Source organism: Martes martes, assembly GCF_963455335.1.
Source record: "Martes martes genome assembly, chromosome: X".
NCBI classification, from domain to species: domain Eukaryota; kingdom Metazoa; phylum Chordata; class Mammalia; order Carnivora; family Mustelidae; genus Martes; species Martes martes.
In genome coordinates, this window is record NC_137897.1 from 25,517,763 (window position 1) to 25,538,360 (window position 20,598).

The 20,598-nt window shown below is 42.3% G+C and overlaps 1 protein-coding gene across 4 annotated transcripts in view; it reads right to left on the reverse strand.

Annotated features, from left to right (window-relative positions):
• Positions 1-20,598, reverse strand: part of DMD (dystrophin) — a 2,068,501-nt gene that overhangs the window by 75,931 nt on the left and 1,971,972 nt on the right. For all 4 annotated transcript variants that reach the window (XM_080795194.1, XM_080795196.1, XM_080795193.1 and 1 more), the window contains 3 exons: positions 17,322-17,523; positions 15,018-15,103; positions 12,785-12,942 (listed from right to left, as the gene is read on the reverse strand). In XM_080795194.1, coding sequence (XP_080651320.1) covers positions 12,785-12,942; positions 15,018-15,103; positions 17,322-17,523 — 446 coding nt within the window. The remainder of the gene's footprint in view (positions 1-12,784; positions 12,943-15,017; positions 15,104-17,321; positions 17,524-20,598) is intronic.

A 20,598-nucleotide genomic window follows, 5' to 3' on the forward strand; every position in this document is an offset into this window, starting at 1 on the left:
ATCCATTTCCTGTTCTGCCTTTTCCATTTATAACATTTAGCATCTTATCAAAAAGGGATACATGAGCCCCTATGTTTATAGCAGTATTCACAATAGCCAAATTATGGAAATGGCCCAAGTATCCATCCAGTGGTGAATGGATAAAAGAAAATATTGTATATAGGAAATGTTGTATATAGGGGTGCCTGGGTGGTGCAGTCAGATGAGCACCTGACACTTGGTTTCAACTCAGGTCATGACTTCAGGATCATGGGATCGAGCCCTGTGTCGGGCTCCATGCTCAGCACAGAGTCTGTTTGAGACTCTCTCTCCCTCCCTCTCACCGTCCCACTCGTGCTCTCTCTAAAATAAACAGATCAATGTGATAGAAAGATAGATACACACACACACACACACACACACACACACACACACACACACACAATGGAATACTACTCAGCCATAAAAAATAATGAAGTCTTGCCATCTGCAACAACATGGAAGGAGCGGGAGAGTATATTGCTAAGTGAAATCAGTCAGAGACAAATACCACATGATTTCACTCATATGTGGAATTTAAGAAAACCAGACAAGGAAAGGTTAAAAAGAGAGTGACAGTGAGTGAGCGAGCGAATGAGCCAAATCAAGAAACAGACTCTAAACTATAGACAACAAACTCATGGTTACCAAAGGGACAGGGGATAGGGGGGGTGAGTGAAACAGGTGAAAGAGATTAAGGAGTGCATTTGTCATAATGAACACTGGGTGTTGTACAAAATGTTTGATCACTATGTTGTACACCTGCAACTAATAACACTGTATGTTAACAATAATGGAATTAAAATTTTAAAAAATAAGAGGAAAAAAACACCAAATTGTGGAATACCCACAAAATGTAATACTATATAGTAATTTAAAAAGAATGACATATGGATACAGACAATATAGATAAATCTCAGTTATACTGAGTAAAAGCAAAAATGGGTTCGTTGTATAAAATGCAATTTGCATAGAATTACAGACTATGCAAAATAATCTACAGTGACAGAAACCAGGTAAATTGCCACCTAGAGATGGGGATGGGTGGCAGGGGACATGGGAGGACCTGGAGAGATTACCAAGTGGCCTAAAAACACATTTTGGGGTGATAGATATGCTCATTTTGATTGCCACAATGGATTCATCATGTGAACACATGTCAAAATTATCAAATTGCACACTTTAAAAATAAGAAGTTTAAAAATGAAAAGCACATTAATAGAAAGGATAGGAGAAATTTAAAAGTGGGGGAGATACATAGCTCCTGATATGTTTAACTATGTTACAGATGAAAAAAGGCTCAAAAAAGTTAAGGAAACAGCTCAAGATTATCTATTTTTTTAATACTTCAATATGTACACATAAAGTAGTCTTGAAAAAATAAAGACAGAAGTGATTTCCAAGGAGAACAGACAGGCTGATCTCTGAAATCTTTGGAATCATTAACTTGCCTGAGAGTTCTAGAGACTCTGATATGTAAGGAAGGCCTGCTGGGACAATGCCCAGCTACTAAATCTTCAACAAAATTCTATTCTCATCTACTGTCCGCTGTATGAAAGTACAAGTAAACCCTCAAAAACCACTGCGATAAACACATACTCCTATCACTTCCTTTTCCCTTCTTTTTGATAATGCAGATCCTTTCTCCTTCCATTATGTGCTATAGCAGATATAAGCTACAAGGTCTGATAGGTTCAGTCGACCTATAGTGAAGTAGCATAAAAGGAAAAGAAACAGCAAAGCCTATGAGCAGGGGCTCCTGGGTGGCTCAGTCGTTAAGCCTATGCCTTTGGCTCAGGTCATGCTCCCAGGATCATGGGATCAAGCCCCATATCGGGCTCCCTGCTCAGCGGAAAGCCTGCTTCTCCCTCTCCCACTCTCCCTGCTTGTGTTTTCTCTCCCGCTGTGTCTCTGTCAAATAAACAAGTAAAATCTTAAAAAAAAAAAAAAGCCTATGAGCATCTAAATCTTCTTGAGCACGGAGCTCATGTTACATGCTTTGGTTAACTTGTCACTCCTATAAAAAAGCTGACTGACACAGAAATGTATATATGTATTTACAAAGAAGAGAGAGAGAGAGAATGAGCAAGGGGAGTGGCAGAGGTCGGGGGACAAGCAGACTCCCGGCTGCAGGGAGCCCCATGCAGGACTCAATCCCAGGACGTTGGACCATCACCTGAGCAGAAGGCAGGCTCTTAACCCAGTGAGCCACCCAGGTGCCCCATGAAATGTATTTATTAAATATACGTTTACATTGCTATGGAGAAAAAGGACCATCCATTCTGTACGGTGGCATTTTAGGTAATACCATGGGAAAGAGCATATCCAAAGGCAGCTCAGTCAGGAGAAGTCTTTTCTTGTACATTCAACATCACTTTGGATGTCTGCAGTGATACTCAAAAACAGAGAGGGGAGAAGCGGGAACCTTTCTTTACAGAAGAAACCCAGCTACTATGTACGAAAAGAAAGGTAGAATCAGAAAATTGCTCTTATGCAATCACTGATATGATCATCTAATTTGAAAAGGATCATCAGGCAGGGCGCCTGGGTGGCTCAGTGGGTTAAACCTCTGCCTTCAACTCAGGTCATGATCTCAGGGTCCTGGGATGGAGCTCCACATCGGGCTCTCTGCTCAGCGGGGACCCTGCTTCCCCGCCCCCTTGCCTACCTCTCTGCCTACTTGTGATCTCTCTCTCTCTCTGTCAAATAAATAAATAAATAATCTTTTAAAAAAAGAAAAGGATCATCAGGGAGGCTAAAATTATATAGTGAAGGGTTCTTAAGGAATAGGATATTCATAGGGTCTCAAAATATCACACAAATGGCTTCCTAATGACAAAGGGACAAACATCCTTTTACAATGGAAATATCTGGCACACACCACCTTAACATACTTAGCATTATCAGTAAAAACAAAGTGTTATTTTGTCCCTCCAGCTGTGACCTTGTAAGGAGACAACATACCTCTGTTGTCTTCAGGCCCAAAAATTTTAACCTGAATCTAAGCTAGAGGAGATAACTAGAAAAATCCCGAATATAGGACATTCTTCAAGAGAAGTGGCCTGAGCTCCTCAAAAATGTCATGGTCATGGGGGGCCTGGGTGGCTCAGTCAGTTAAGCATCCACCTTCGGCTTGGGTCCTGATCCCAGGGTCCAGGGATCCAGCCCTGCGTCATCCTCCCTGCTCGGTGGAGCGTCTGCTTCTCCCTCTCCTCCTGCTTGTACTCTCTCTCTCTCCCTATCTTCTATCAAATAAATAAGAATCTTTAAAAAAAAAAAAAAGCTCAGGGTCATGAATGAGAAAAAAATGCTAGGGGACTGTTCAGATAAACTGGAAGTACAGAGACATGACAAGCAAATCCAAGACAAAAACCTTGACTAGATCCCAGAAGAAAAGAGCCACCCATAAGGAACATTCTAGGGCAATGGGGAGATTTCAATGTGGACTGCATGCTAGATGATGCTACTGCTTCAGTGTGAAGTTTGCATGATGATAGCTTTGCAGTTATGGAGAAAGTCCTTTAAAAAAAAAACAACAACCATGTGGTGAACTGTTTAGGGGTTTATGTTTGATGTTGTGATGTCCCTTGACTTAAACAGTAAAGGGAAAAACTGTGCTTGTGTGTGTATTCAAATATACGTACCTACACGGGGTAAAAGCGTGAGGAAGGGGAAGGTTCATGGGATAAAATGCTAACCCAAGGCTGTATGTATGAGATGTATGACTGCTCATCCCACTAGCCTTTCCATTCTTCTCTATGCTTGAATTTTTCCAAAATAAAATGCTGGTTGGAAACCATGGTTTCTTCTAAATCACCCTTTCACGAGGGAGGGGGCAAGGCAGGTGGGAGGGTGAGTGACTTTACCTTTTTTTTTTAAGATTTTATTTATTTATTTGACAGAGAGAGACAGAGAGAGACAGACAGAGAGGGAGGGATAGAAAGGGAGAGAGAGATAAAGAGGGGGAGAGAGGAGAGAGAGAGCATGCAAGCAGGCAGAAGAAGCAGGCTCCGCACTGAGCAGGGCGCCGGAGGACATGGGGATCATCACTTGAGCCAATGACAGATACCCAACTGATTGAGCCATCTAGGTGCCCAAGAGTGACTTTAATAATTATTAAAAGGTGGGGGGAGATGGCATTAATGTCACTGATATAAAATGTGAAAGGCTCTTCAGGATTACTTTTCTCAAAAAATACAAACCTAACATGAAACAGATCTCCTCCCTGTTCTCTTAGCTACACTGTTCCTAAAACATCCTTTCATACTCCACCTAGATGTGCTCTTTCATGGTTATCTGTAAATTTTCAGCATAAAAACGTTTACGAATCCCCACATCCACAGACATTTTTCATGTCTGAAATAATGATGGAGCAGTCAAGGGTTGTGTTTGTGAGAGAAGCAGCAAAAGGCTTCCCATAACTGCTGTCTTGGGTAGAAATCAAGTATTTTATTTAAAGTTCTGAAGATAATGAGCAGGTTGGAGGCCTGCAGTCACTGCTCTAAATATTAATCAGGATTCTGAATTACCCATTAAAGATAAAATCAGCCCAAACAATAACACCAGGTGATTATCTACTCTTCATTTACATGTTCAAGGACAACTGTCCTGACCTCAGGCTCTCCACTCCACCTGACTAATAAACCAATTAACACCATGGCTCCAGGGAACATAAGCACAATTTTTAAATCTATGCAAATCCGTAAGTATGCTCCACATTAATTTATGCTAGAGAGTTCTTACTTAACAGAGAAGTTTCACACATACAAACATCTGTCTGTGGATATCACAGAATGTATTTTCTCAAGTAGGTATCAGAACATGTTTTGCTAAAGTTGAAGATATAATGTTAACTCTCCATTTGAAATCCAGTTTAGGAAACGTCAAAACCGTGGGAACAGAAAACACGGTAATGGTTTCCAGAGACTGGGAGCAGGTGGGATGACAACAAAGGAAGAGGGAATTTTAGGGGTGATGGAAATGTTCTGTGCCTTGAATGTAGTGATGGCGACAAAATGCATTTGTCTCAACTAACAGAACTGACCACCGGAATAAATTTAATTGCGTGTTGGGTTTTTTAAAAACGTAACTTTAAAAAAAGATAGAAAAAATTTTAAAGCTATTTTATCAGGAGTGCCTGGGTGGCTCAGTCAGTTAAAAGTCTGACTCTTGATGTTGGCTCAGGTTGTGACCTCAGGGTCCTGAGATCAAACCCCTCTGCACCCCCCTCCCTGCCCCCAGGCTCTGCACTGGGCATGGAGACTGCTTAAGATTCTCTTTCCCTCTGCCCCCTGCCTCTAAAAAAATAAATATAAAATAAAATACTTTATCAAATGCAAATTAAAAAAAAACCAACGGGGGAGGGGGGGCAACCCCGCTAGGTTTTAGAGAATTAAGATACCCTAAGGACCTTAGATAAATAGATAAGGAGATCCCAGGAAGAAGTTTTATACTATTCTTTATCTTAAATAATCTTTGCAGGAAGAAGCTTCCATTAAAAATTCAATTTATAAGCCAGTGACAAACAAGGAAAAAAGAAAATGGCAATAATGGCCTCATGTTTCCTTGTTTCCATGAGTTTTTCTAGTAAGTTCAATGTGAATTAGAATTAATGGTGAACTGATTAAAGGGAATCTAGAATATTCTTCCAACTGAAAGCATGGCTCTCAAAAAACGGTTTTCATTAGCACCTCTGACTCAACTCTTGTGGGAAGGGAAGGGAAAGATGGAAGGAGGGAGGGAGGAAGGAAGAGGGAAATTTGGTCATAATAATGAAATACTACTTTAGGCATGTGAGCAAAGAGGGGCACCTGGGTGGCTCAGCTGGTTGAGTGACTTCGATTCAGATCGTGGTATCTCACAGTCCTGGGATGGAGCCCTGTGTAGGGCTCGGCGGCGCTGAGCGGAAAATCTGCTTCTCCCTCTCCCTCTGCCCCCACCCCAGCTCATGCTCTATCCCTGTCGCAAATAAATGAATAAAATCTTTCTTAAAAACAGAATGTCGAGCAAAGAAAAGGACACCAATTATGTTCTTTAGCAGTTTAAGTGTATGCATGAACCAGGTTTCAACTACACCACAAACCTATCCTCAAAATACTGAAGAAAATAACCATCACCCCACATTGCCAAGTTAACCACACAAACCACAACAAATGAAATGGGTAACTATGAAGCTAAACCCACCACAGCTGATAATTTAAAAAACCCAGCAATTGAGAAGAAGTCAACTCAAGACAATACTGGTAATACTCTAATAAAAGAGCCTTCCTGAAAAGCTACAGGAATTTTGTCCATAAGCAGGCCCCATAGGAGTGTGGTGAAACTACCTCTATTTATGAATACCAAATTGCAGCAACTTACAAATACTGTAGTTATTAGTCAGTATCCATCAGGAGCTCAAGCGAACATGAGTTCAACACTTACCACCCAAAGGAGTGTGAAAAGAACGTCTACGGAACCGAAGGGCCCATATTTCGATTACTGAACAAAAAGCTAAAGGCAACCTAAGCAAAATAGGATTTTTGGGGGTTATTTTAAGGATGGATAATATAAAATGTGATCAATTGGCATGAGGAATGCTGTCAAATGGATTCAGAAGTGTCCTGGCACGGTATTTTCACACTCAGAGAGAAAACAGTATGTCGAGAGCCTCTAAAATCGAATCCACAGATGCTCGGTTACAGATAAAAGGAATTCTTAATCTTGGTAGGATAGGCTCATGTTTCAACACACTTTACATCACCGGAAGCTAACAGTTACTAAGTACCTCCCGTGTACCTATTGCAACTCTGAGCGCTCCCCCTCTACCGGCTCACTGAGCCCCCCAAGCACCCCCCGAGCACAGGGGCCAGCAAGGTTAAAAATGATAGCAGAGCTGGGATTTTAACCCAGGGAGTTGGCTTCAGGGCCTATGCACTTAACCAGTCTGCCACTCACTACTACTCTAGGTATTCTGGAATGATTATTTACATGGGGGGGGGGTACTTGCTCCCAACAGTTGAAGTTGTAATTTATTCTCATTTCGGTATCATTCTCTATTACAGCAACTGTACATTGATGATATTCATTTTTGTCATATGAATATAAAAATTCACAAGACAGATGAAAAAGCAACTTACTCATTTTGAATGCATGAATACAACAAGGAGGCAGGAAACAGATGTAAAATAAACACAGTCTGGTGCCCAAGCTCTTGTAGGTGAAGCATCCTGAATATAAAGTTGGCATACTCAAATAGCATCTCAGCAATAAGTCCTTAAAATGTTTACAGAAGAAAACACTACAAACTCCCAGGCGGGATGGGGGTACTTCTCAGGCCACTGCCCAATACCAATTTACAGATGCACGACTCTTTTGTGAAGTCACTTAAAGGTATGAAGTTTTCCACTTAAAAGGCAGTATTAACTGGTTTCATTTGCAGGAAGACTTAGCCACCTGCCACTGGGAACGGAATATCTTAAATAAAGATCATGGGGCATGCGTGGGGTGTGTGCGCGTGCGCGTACACATGCACTGCCGTAGTGATAAGGGTGTTCATTTATCCATGTCATCCTATTATAACCAAAAATTCATGTAAGGGATCATGTTTCTTAGCTCTTCGTTCAGTCTGGTATTTGAACCAGTTAAAGCCATCTATTTCCATTCAGATGGCTTAACAGAAGGAAATACTGGCTTGGAACACTGGGAGCTTAGGCCTTCTGTCTAGATCTGACATGATATAATTGCGGTAGGCAGAATGCAGCAAGTCCTCCCCTCTCTGGGCTTCAGCTTTCTCATCAGAAAAAGCAGAGATGTGGTCAGTCTCCAAGGTTCCTTTGGGCAGTCTGTGTGACTCACTGCCAGGGCACGCCCCGCCTTACTCAGGTCACAAGACTCAATCCACTGTGACAGTGGAGTTGTTTCCAAGGATTATGAAATAAAGAGCTACCTCATGATACATTAATTGAAACAAACTAGTTTTGGGCACCTGGGTGGCTCAGTCGGTTAAGTGTCTGCCTTCGGCTCAGGTCATCATCCCTGGGTCCTGGGATCCATGCAGAAACATTATCCTGTTGCCTCCTTTACTCTCAGTGAAGATACCACTGTCAAATCCATACATTTATGGAGAATTCTCCTTTTTGATAGGCACAGATATGACTTCGGGTCCTGGCTTACTGGGTAATTCCTGGAAAGACTGATACTGATTTTTAAATAAAGGCAAAAACATTGTACTTGCGCGTTATGGTGATTTCCGTTACTCTCTGATTTAGAGCTATTTTGGGGTTTCTTCCACAACTTCTTTTATTGTGGTTAAATACACATACCCTAAAATTTACTATTTTACCCATCTTTAAGTAGCCAGTTCAGCAGTACTGAAGTGCATTCATACTGCTGGGCATCCGTGTCCAGAACGGAGAGATCCAGACCTGAGCTAAGCAAAGCTTTACAAGATCACCCAGGGTGCCCTGCGCATGAAAACAGCCCTCTCTCTTGGCCACTTCTTGGCTCTGGTCTGAATCAGCAGCGACGCCCTTCTAACTGTACCAACCCAAAAGAAGTAAGTTTTCTTCTGAAGTCAACTTCTCCTTCTGCGATACAAGGACCCCATTTGTAGGAGAAAACAAGGACTTCCCTCCTGTTTCCTGAGGGTTAGAAATAGAGGTCTTTGAGCACAGCCCTGCCAGCCTGGCCTCAGTCCCAAGGTCTTTACACTTCAGATAAAGGGCAAAGGGCATTTTCACTCGTGTTATCTTTCGCTGCAGCAAACAGCACATTTCCATTCGCAGTACACCGGGAAACGGGAGGTGGCTGGCCAGAGCACCTGGCTGAGGGAGAGTGCGCCACGGCCAGGACGGCAACTGTGAGGTGAACAAAATGAATCTGGTGAACCCGACTGCAAATGACTAGAGCAAGTACCCAACTGCAAATGACTAGAGCAAGTTGAGAGGCTTCCCAAACCGAAGTAACATAAACCTCGCCTGGCTCTGTACACACAGAATTTTCCCGACATCCTACTAGAAACATCTAATTGCCAATACTCAAGTTCTTAAGATGAACATTCCTCTTACCCCTAAGTCCCCTATGTTCCCATTTTTTTAGGGCATCTCGTATTCCAGCAGGGACCCAGAACGAAGGCCTGTTACCTCAGGAGAGTGGACAGCAGAATCAAAATGTGCATACTGGGGACTGAGCTGGTAAGTGGGGGTTTGGGGACACCAGACTAGGAATTGAAGTCTTCTGTCAGCTGAGGGCCTTGAGGGGCAGAAGTAAATTATTCATCCGTTTTTTTAAAAGATTTATTTATTTGACAAAGATCACAAGTAGGCTGCGAGACAGGCAGAGAGAGAGGAGGAAGCAGGCTCCCTGCTGAGCAGAGAGCCCGGTGTAGAGCTCTGTAGAGCTCGATACCGCAACCCTAGGATCATGACCTGAGCTGAAAGCAGAGGCTTTAACCCACTGAGCCACCCAGGCGCCCCTTATCTAGCCATTTAAATAACAAGAAAAACACAACCCCCACAGCTTGCCCGTTCCATTCGCCTCAAAGGATTGGTGAGATTCAAGGACAGAATTCATGTGAACAAGGGTCTGGTATGATTATCAGTAGCAACGGTAATGATATTATTTGTAAGCATAGTAGGTACAAAGGGTAGGGAGAACCCATTTCGTGGTGGTAAAAGCCAGTGGTGGGTGGTTATGGAAGCAGATTAGGAAAGGCCTGAGAATCAGAAAAATTGGGATTTATGCAGTGGGCCATGGGAAGAATCGGATAGCTACACGTGATACCATACAGCGAATACGTTTCTTTAAAACCAGTATGAGAGGAGTAAGAACAATGACAAGGTTAGGGTGTAGGGAATACTAAGAGTGGCGAGGAAGGAGATCAGACAGAAGAGGTTTCTTTCTCTTAAAAACAAAAAAAAAGTTAGCACTTTATTTTTCTCTAATTCTGAATGTTCAAAGAAGAAAATTCAGAAAATACCATAGGAAAACCGTAAGAAAATAACATCCACCTGTTACCCCTCTTTGTTTCTTAACAGATATCCCCCCCCCCCCAGGCTCACAGAAGACATTCCCAAGAGCTTGGAGACTGGCTAGCCAGGACACATTCACTACATATGCGAAGACAGACTGAGTTCCAAGTTTCGACACTAAGAAGACAGCGTTTCTATTACTAAGACAGAGACATGTGGTCAGGGAAGAACGGGGGCATCCAGCCAAAGGATGCGGCACGCGGAAGTACAGGGACATGGCTCCTGACAAGAGCACAGCATTTGGGAAGGCAGAGCTTCTGTTCGGTGACCCCTTGTCCTGACTCTCACTTGAGAGAGAGACGGTATCTTATTTCTACGAAAGAAATGAGAACTGTATGATGTGATAGAAACACTAACTATCACTGCAATGGCAATCACATTACAATATATTAATGTATCAAGTCAACGCATAGTATACCTTACATTTACACCATGTAATATGTCAAGTATATTGTCTATTTCAACGAACAAAAAGAGCCAGGGGCGCCCGGGTGGCTCAGTCAGTTCAGAGTCCGATTCTTGGTTTCAGCTCAGGTCCTGAACTTAGGGTTGTGAGATTAAGCTCCCCTACCCCCTTGTAGGGTCCGGGCCCAGAGCTCAGCACGGAGTCTGCTTGAGATTCTCTCTCTGCCCCTCCCCCACCCCCTTCACAAAAATAAATAAATCTTAAAAAAGAGCCTGCAGTGAGGGTGGTGGTAGCCGCAGCCACAGGCAGTACTGTGGGACATGGGACAAGGGCTCCAGGGGTTGTCCATGGCTGTCGGTTGTCAGCAGACCTACATACACTCTGTCCCTTGCTCTCAACCCAAGCCACAGTACCCAAACAACTGTGTGCCTATGCATTTATAGCAACACATGTGTGTTCTTCACAACTAGAATTTAAAGAGTAACTGAAATTTGATTAAAGAGAAAACAATGCTTCGGAAAAACAACTCAGGCCAACTTGCTTTCCAACTGGATTTAAAAAAATGAATCTGGATTATTTGTGATCATTAGTAATCATTTTACGAAAGTCACTCGTGTCTCCATTCTGGAACAGAGTGCAAAAAAAAAAAAAAATCTAGAGGTACTGATAGCCTGTTTACATTTTGGGAACTCCGAGCATGAGGTGAAGAAATGCATTTATTTGTCCACATCTTTTTTATATTTATAGCTACTGTGCCATAACTTGGCCCAACAATCCTAACAATATGTCCAACGCTAAATAAGGGAGCTTATTATGTGGGCATTTCCTTGGGGTGCTTCGTTGACTTTTAAATGAATGCTGAAATGGCTTAAAACATGTAAATATTCACAACGTTCTGCCTCCTACGCCTCTGGTTTTACCCTCGTCTGTGGTCAAAGACCTTCGGTCTAAACCGGTTATCTGCTTATCTCTACAGCTAGTTCTCTGGTTCACGGGATTACAATGGATTGAGAAACTCCAAAGAAGAAAACAGCGCTTAGCACCGAAAAACAAAATTAAAAACAACAAAAAAAATACTCAAACTTCAAAGACCACTGTGAATAACGGGGTACTGCAAATATCTCAAATCCTTCCTACAAAGAGGAACAAGTTTTCACAACAAGCCATCCAGCAGTAGTATGTATCAAAAGCCACAAAAACTCTTTCTATCTTTCAGTCTGGTAATCTCATTCCTGAAAATTTACCCTAAGAGAAAACTTCAATCAAGGAAAACATGTTGCTAAATGGGTGAAGATGTTCAGTACAACATTACCTACCTCGGCAAACAAGGGGAAAAGCCTCCATGTCTCTCAATGGAGTGTGGGAAGACTCTGGGGGCACTGACTGTGGTGTGGAAGAGGCCACGGGACAGGATAAGAGAATGGACAAGCCGTGTGTTGGGCTAGGGACGGACACCAGCAGAATAAACTGATCTCGTTACATGTGGAGTCACCAATCAGGCCTTCAGATTATAGAGGAATGCCAAGCTGCAAAAGGACAACTTCAAAACGTGATAGTCACCAGCACCTCAGCGGCTCAAGCAGGTAAGCGTCTGCCTTCAGCTCAGGTCATGATGCCAGGGTGCTGGGATAGAACCCAGCATCAGGTTCCCTGCTCAGCAGGGAGTCTATTTCTCTCTCTCCCTCTGCCTGCCCCTCCCCCGCTCGTGCTATTTCTCTTTCTCAAATAAGTAAATAAATAAATAAAATCTTTTTAAAAAAAGAATAAAGGGATAAAGGTTAAGAGACTAAAAGACTCACCTACAAAAGTTAGTTTCTTTTTTCTTTTAAAGATTTTATTTATTTATTTGATAGACAGAGGTCATTAAGTAGGCAGAGAGGCAGGCAAGAGAGAAAGAGGAGGAAGCAGGCTCCCTGCTAAGCAGAGAGCCCGAGGCGGGGCTCGATCCCAGGACCCTGGGATCATGAGCCAAGCCGAAGGCAGACGGTTTCACCCACTGAGCCACCCAGGTGCCCCACAGGAGTTAGTTTCTGATTTACAACGGATTTCTGTGGCTGGGGTTGTTATTTCCTTCCTTGCTGAACCACTGCAGATGCCCCTCCCTCCCGGCAACTAACTAGCCATGGTCCCTGGTGCAGAGAGAGACTTCTATCCCTCTCTCCACACTGTCCTCTCTCCCAAAACCTAGAGTCCAGAAGCCATTGCCTCCAGAAGTTTCAAGCATCAATCGCCTACCCACCTGCCTGCACTGGAGCTAATGTGCGAAACTCAAGGTGTATGTTCTTATTTTCTCATTAATTTCTAAAATACAAAAAAAGAAACACGTTACTTAAGAAGATGAGTAACTCACAAACTGGAAGCAGCTCCTGACACTCGGCTCAATGTTACTGCCCCCGAAGGATGCGACTTCACCCAACTGCCTTGGGATCTGGATAGAGTCATGCAGGAGGAGGCCCAGCCTGCGTTGGTCACAAAATCCTGTTGAACTTGCCACTTGCTTGAAAAGGTCTACAAAAGGAAGAAGGGCATTTCAACAATCAAAAAGCAGCACCACGTCGATGACGGCAGAACCTACCACCTACCTCAATTCCAAGCACTTACTTACTGAGAGCAGCCAACATTCCCACAGAGAGGGGGTTCCTTCTAATTCAATGTGCTCATCGGCACATTTACTATTTTTATGGATCAAGTTAATCATCACCATGTGTATATATAAAGTGTGACAGCTTTTAAATAAACTATAGCCCTGCAAGAAACGTGAGTTTATATATAGTCGTGACACCTGAATTTTCCTAAGCCAAAATGTCATCCTTTGGGAAAGGTTTTATATATAGGATGTAACCATTATCATAACATAAATATTTTAGCAGTAAGAACCATGTAACTGGTTCAAAGCACCATCCTCTTTGGACATCAGAGATTCAAAATAGACCCAAACTGGAACTTCCTTATGAAGTCCTAAGATCATGGAGTTTCTTGCATGTGTTCCCACAGGATCCTGTATATGTTCGTAAATGAGTTCCTATCACTTTATACATTGGTCTAATACATGTCTGTCTTTGGGGCTGAAGAATGATATCCCCCACGAGGGCAGGGACCGTATCTGCTCAGCTGTGTACGAGAAGTGTCACGGAATAAATGAATACCCAGCACTTGACATGTTATGTCTTCTTCTCAGAAATAAAATCATTTCAATCATACCTTAAATTCAAAAAGCTGCCAACAAAAGTAAATTCAAGGAAGTGTTTCCTTTTCATAAGCACATTTGAAACTCTAAGTAACTGAATTGTTTTACGCAGGTACCTAAGATGTCAATCACAAAAGCGAGACAGCATGCACAGCATTTTACCATCTCTCTGATACACATGCACAGATTTTTCTTTCAAAATTATGAATTGTCTTCTCCTATCCCAATCTGAAGTTCGTATTTTTGTTTCACCAACCTCAAAACACCTTTGCTCTTGAGTTATTCCAAACTCGGGCTCAAAGCTCCCTTTGGTTATTATGATGGGCTAGTACCATACCATTGATAAGGTTAGATTACAAACTACCCTGTAAACAATTCCACTATTTAAAGAAGGAAAACCCACAGAAATATTCTACTTTACCCAAAACACCTTTTTAAATGGTTAACGAAAGCCGTTCAGTTCTTTTTCTTTGGATCCGAGGATTAAAAAACTCAAGTGGAAACGACATAAAAGTGAGAGCTAAAAGGGCCTGTGTATTTTGAGACTGAGTCCTGGGGGGGAATGAGCAGTAGGACACAGAGGGGCTTTGGAGAAATTCAATCTCTTTTATCTCCTGCCCATCCTTAAGCTCAGCACATCTCATCCCTGTGTGGCTAGGCCTTAAGGGAAAAGAGATAGGACATGATAGGCGATGTTTGCTTAATATTCCCACCATCAAGACTTCTTAGGAACCTTTAAAGGGGAAAAACAAGTACAGTCCTTCACAATGGGAATGAATCGCTTAGTCGTCCCAACCACTGCTCCTCTAGCATTTGCTTTTCATTCGGATTCACGCATTTTAAGCCGAAGAACCCAAGAGCTAACCAAAAGGAAATTCTATAAGGTGATATTTACCCTGAAAGAAATGGCAAGCTCTCTGTGTCTTAAGTAATAAAATGTTAGTCATGTCACAGAACTGTACAATGTGCACTAAGATGATTATAAAATAAACAATGTTTCTGGAACATGAATGCCAGATAGTACTCTTTAAATAAGAATCCAAAAACTAAGCAAGCGCACGGATTAAACCCTCACATTTATTTTTCTGACTTCTACAAAGGGGTTAGGAAATCAGACTTTATCCTCTAGGAACATGTGTTTTATTCAGACACAGTCAATGTAATGTAAAATCATACTTGGACTGGAGAAGTTAATCCTCATTCTCTATTTAAATACCTGCCATTTCATGTTTGACAGGCAACGGCACAAACCAAGTTTGAGGACACTCTGAAAGCAGTTCTGTATCTTACAAGGGGGACCCGCTATCACCACAGAACACGAGGCATTCCCCATCTACAACTGGGGTCAATCAGCCAACGTTAATAAAAGAAGATAAAGTTAATACACGTGACTTACATCTGTACTTGTCTTCCAAATGGGCTTTGCACAGAGAAATGATGCCAGTTTTAAAAGACAGGACCCGGATCCTCCCCGTTCGGCCCCTATTTCGAATAATCAAACCAGGAAACAATTACTAACACTTTAATGGATGGTAAACACTTCTTAAGAAAAACAAACAAACAAATAAACCCTTGGATACAGGAACTCTACTGCCCACTGTTGTATGAAACCAATGGTCTTATTAAGATCCGTGAACAACCTGTCTGTTCATTATATACTATCTTTGTTATCTGCCTCATCTTTCTGGCTCGTGGTCTCGAATGTGATGCAAAGGTCACTCTGATCAAGGAACTTTTACCAAGTTTTCCATTCTTAAAAGCCCTTACTTGAATTGTAACAGTAGCTCTACATAAAAAGAGTAAAAAATATCCTTCTGTTCAATGGAGAGCCACCTGGGTGTTTAAATTGGTAAGTGGAAGGATTACTACTATGCACCAAGTTACTTTGGTTACTCAACGAATTGCCTACTGTGCTTACTGAAGCCCCCCCAAGAAAAACCCAGTACTCTGAGACTGTCCTCAGACTGCCCTTGACTGAGAAGACAATCACTAACTTGAGGCCACATGACACATAATGTAAAATACACATGTTTATCTTAAGAAATATATGATATCCTATACTAAAGAACATTCAAATATATGATCTTGAAGAGCAATTTAAAAACAACCTATTGCTGTATCGGTGTTTTAAATATGTTTACACTTTCACTTTTCATGTAAAGCTAAAATAAAGCATTCCTCATGACAAAGTTATAAATGGTTCATTTTATCCATGGCGGGGGGGAAAAATGAAACACGAAAATGAAAGAATGTTCCATTTGTAGAAAATGATTTTCAGTGATTTGCAGCTTTTACTTTGTTAGAGAAATAAAGCGAACCTTACATGGTGCTTAAAGTAACAAAGATATTATATAATAATTCTCCCATTTAGCACTTCAAAACTGCAAAGAATACATCCCAACTGGGTTTACTTTGGGTGAACAATATGCTCAACTTTTAACTGGTAAAATTTACTAAATCCCTTAGTCAAACAGGATCTAACGCCCTAACAACATTATCATTGGAAGATTTCCTTATCTTTTCACCTCTTTAAGAATGGCAAATCAAAGTTTAACAAGTAAACTTCCTAAAGTATGACACAGGTCTTCAAGGAGTTAAAATTGCCCCCAAATAACTGCCAAGCAGGTAGAAGGGAAGCTCTGTATACTCAGAATCCATTCAGACGTCTTCTACAAAGAGCACAGCGCCAAAACATATGTGAAGGAACACCTGAGTACAAACCCTTATCAGAGCAAATGTTAAGGGTAATCCACAATGAAAATCCAGTAAGTTCAAGGGTTTGGTAAATAATTACCAGAATTAAACAACCAGGTGGTCTTGGAATTCAAAAAGGACTACCTTATCAAAATACCAAAGAAGAAAGTATACATTTTAATCACAGAGGTGGCAGAAATCTCCAGCAAAGGCAAAACAGCTGAAATGCAACTCCTCTCAGAAAAGCTTCCCAGATTCCCAAACGGGGTATGTTCTCGCTGGCACGTGAAATGAGACATGTCATCATTTTGAGGTGTAAGAAGAATTAGTCAAAATTAAGACCAATTACATCTGCTACCTTCCTCAACTGCCTTCAGTAAGCTCAAGACAAAACTAAGAACTGGGGATACCTCCTGTGTGCAATCCAGGAGAAGTAAACGAGTATTGTCCGAGAGAGTGAGGAAGGGAGGTGAACGCTCTGAACCTTCCTCGGTTTGAGAAGCCAAGTTGGCTCCAGGAAGGGCTTGTTCTCGTTTTGTGTGGCTTATCAATTCACCATTTTCGGCAAAAAGCTCCTGAGTGTCAGCGAACGCTCTTCGGATCTGGTGACAGGTGTGCCAGCATCTCCAGGAGCACATTCATTTCTGCCGCCGAGTGGGAGCCGCCCCCGAAAGTGGATGGAGGAATGCAAATTACACAGGCAAGAAAAGGCTACACACTGACTCATTCTACTATTTGAAACATGAGCATGAAAAATGATGATCTCAGGGTTTTGTTTGTTTTCTGAGAGCAATCTACATTCCAGCTCTTACCTCCTAGTTGATCCAAGTATTTTTCGGCTTCGGTGAATACACAAATGATTTATCATGGGGACAGCACTGGGCACCTTTCATCCTGAGGACAGTATTTCTACACTGGGGCCCCTGCTGTGATGCTAATTACATCCGCACCACTCTGGAAACTAAGCGTACCGTGGCGGAGACCATAAAGAGCCGGCCATACGTACGTGTCATAAACATTCAGCAGCCAATTGAGGCACATATCCACGCAGAGAGGGACGTTGACCAGATTGTTGTGTTCTTGCTCCAGGCGATCATAAATAGTGGTCAGACAATTAATGACCTGCAGAATGTCCATGGGCTGGTCATTTTGCTTGAGGTTGTGCTGGTCCAAGGCTTCGCATGCCGCCGACAGGCTCAACAGATCCACTGCAAAAGTCACATAAAGATCACAAGTGAGTCCACAGGGAAAAATCCTCCTTTCACTCTTTCTCCCTTTCCTGGGAAAATCCTGGTCGGGTTGTCTCATAGTCTTCAGCGAACATCAAACCCAAACACTATCCTCTTTAAAAAAAATTTTTTTTGAAGTCTAGTTGGTTAACGTATAGTGTACTATTGGGTAGAATTTAGTGATTCATCAGCTGCACAGAACACCCAGTGCTCATTCCATCAAGTGCCCTCCTTAATGCCCAGCACCCAGTTACCCCATCCCCCCACGGACCTCCCCTCCAGCAACCCTCAGTTTGTTCCCAAGGGTTGAGTCTCTCATGGTTTGCCTCCCTGTTTTTGTCCTGCTTTATTTTTTTTAAAGATTTTATTTATTTATTTGACAGATCACAAGTAGGCAAGAGAGGCAGGCAGGGAGAGAGAGGAGGAAGCAGGCTCTCCACGGAGCAGAGAGCCCGATATGGGGCTCGATCCCAGGACCCTGGGATCACGACCGGAGCCGAAGGCAGAGGCTTTAACCCACTGAGCCACCCAGGCGCCCCTGTCCTGCTTTATTTTCCCTTCCCTTCCCCTGTGCTGACTGGTTTTTCTCTTAAATGCCACATGACTGAAATCATATGGTTCTTGTCTTTCTCTGACTGACTTATTTCACTCAGTATAACACCTTCTAGTTCTATCCACGTCATTGCAAATGGCAAGAGTTCATTCTTTTTGATGGCTGTGTAATATGCCATTGTATATGTCTATACACATATACCACATCTGCTTTATCCATGTGCCCTTCGATAGCTCAGCTGGTAGTGAAGGACCGCAGTTTAAACCCTACCCTCCTTTGAAGTGGTTTGTCTTCACCCCCCAGCTCTACGTTTCATGGCTGGAGTATTCAGGATCTGTGGTTACTGTGAAGTCTCACTGGCACTAGGTAAAGAATGTGGGTGGGAAGAGTCTCTATTCCTGAAGTAAATGGGTATTTCAGAGTTAAGGGGACCTAGAATATTCTATGGGAACAGACTCATTTCCACTTAGTACAAGTAAGGAAAAAAATCTGTTTTACTAGAAATTTTGAAAGAGCTCCTGACAGTACCTTTGTAGATTACTATTAGAGAAGGTCAGTTTGATTAATCTGTGTGGTTAGGGTTGTGTAAACTCTATTTCCAGCTATGCATTTGTAATCATTAAGTGTTTTTCGCCTTGAAATATCACTCACCTCACATTCTCTCTGCTACCTTAATATTAAGTGAAAAAGTCATCAACTTGATTAGAATTTTCAAAAGAGACACTAAAGTAACTGCGTAATCTACTCAGTTTTTAGACTTGAGGCTCACTTACTTCTCTCATCTCCAAGCTATATTTTACGACGTGTACTTTTCAAGTCCCTAAGAACTTTCTAAAATGGGGGGAGGTGGATTCCCTTGCTCTGAAGTGTTACTTATTCATATGCCACAAGACAAAAATTTAACAAAAGCAAGACCTCAACCTTGTCCAACTGCAGCAAGTTGCAAGCTTTACTCCCAAATGTCATGGGAAGACACTTTTCTCTAAAGCCAATTTATTAGCCAAATTGGAAATGCAGCAACAGTGCTTTTCTAACACCTAATACACTTAAGCTCTGGTCTGAATTCTCTGTCCTTGGAGACAAAGAATCAATGGTAATCAAGTCAATTTCTTGCACATCTAGGAGGAGGAGGCAGACAAACCTGGGCCATCCCAGTCAGTAAACAGCTAGGCGGATGCTACACAGATGCAAATTTAAGGCTTCAATGTATCTTACTAGTTATTTGCGGAGAGTTCTAATTAAATGTTCAGGGACGGGGGGGGGGGGGGGGGGTGAATATAGTGGTTAATACCTCTGCAGGTTCACACCTATGTCGTGCACGTTCTTCTCTTTTGAAAAAGAAAAATAGTAACCTTTGAAGTTTCCCTGGGAGCCAGAAGGAGAACCGGTGGTGGAAGCAGGAGGGTTTTTTGTCTTTCATCCCAGCCAGTAAAGCTCTGTGGCTTCCACGCAGTTTCCCGAAAATGCCCCGGACTAGCACTCACCCTATCAAAGCAAAGGCCCCAGTCCTTTTGTGTTAAAATACTCTGGAGACAGAGAAATGACCTCTTTACATGGAAGCTGAGACTTTATTTAAAGCGGCAGGAAAGAACATAGCTTGATTTGAGAGGGAGGCAGGTAGGAAAAAGATCGAAGAATGGAAAAAAAAATTAATAACGCAAAAAGGCAGGGGGCCTGGAGGAGGGGAAGGCCCAGTAAGCAGACAAAGGACTCCTAACTTCCTCCCCCCCTTCCCCTTCTGTGTGCTGCTCTTGCTCAGAGGGCAAAATATTCAGGTGCAGGGTAGTGAGAACATTTAGAAAAGCAGCTCACCATCTCTGTGAGGGCGACAGAGGAACGGCTTTCTTCCAAATACTAATATTCTCAGCGCAATTCTTTGTAAACTGAAGGAAGCTATGGGTGGTTTGAAGTTTTTCTATTATTTTCTTGTTACTCTGCCTCTATCATTATAAATATTTTGTCTTACATCCAAGGATACAAGAACTAACAAGGGAGAATGTGCAGACTCGGGTTTGTACTAAGAGTCTCATTTACTCGTGTGATGGAAGAAAACAAACCAGCAGCAACATGGCACGCATTTCTTGTTACTGAGTCTACTCTCATCTCTGCACAGGTGAATGGGTAACACACAGAATAGGAAATCTGGAGTAGAAACAGCTCCAGAGGGGAGAAAGACAATTGCTCTGGAAGAACAGGAGCAGAGATGACACAGTGAGGAGAGAAATACTGTGCAGCGGGCTTTGCCGAAACCAGCTGCGATTCAACAGGAGAATGGTCCCTCACAGAAGACCGGAGAACACATTTCTCCCAAGTGAACGTATCAAACACAATTCCCCTTTCATGGAACAATTTTTCAAAGACTCGTAGTCAGGTATCCATAGCCAATACTACGCACTTGAAAAGAGGAGAGAAAATCGATAGGGACAATTTAATTGCCACAGAGACATGCACTTAACTGTTCCAAACGACCATTTGAAAGAATACAGTAAGATCTTTTGATG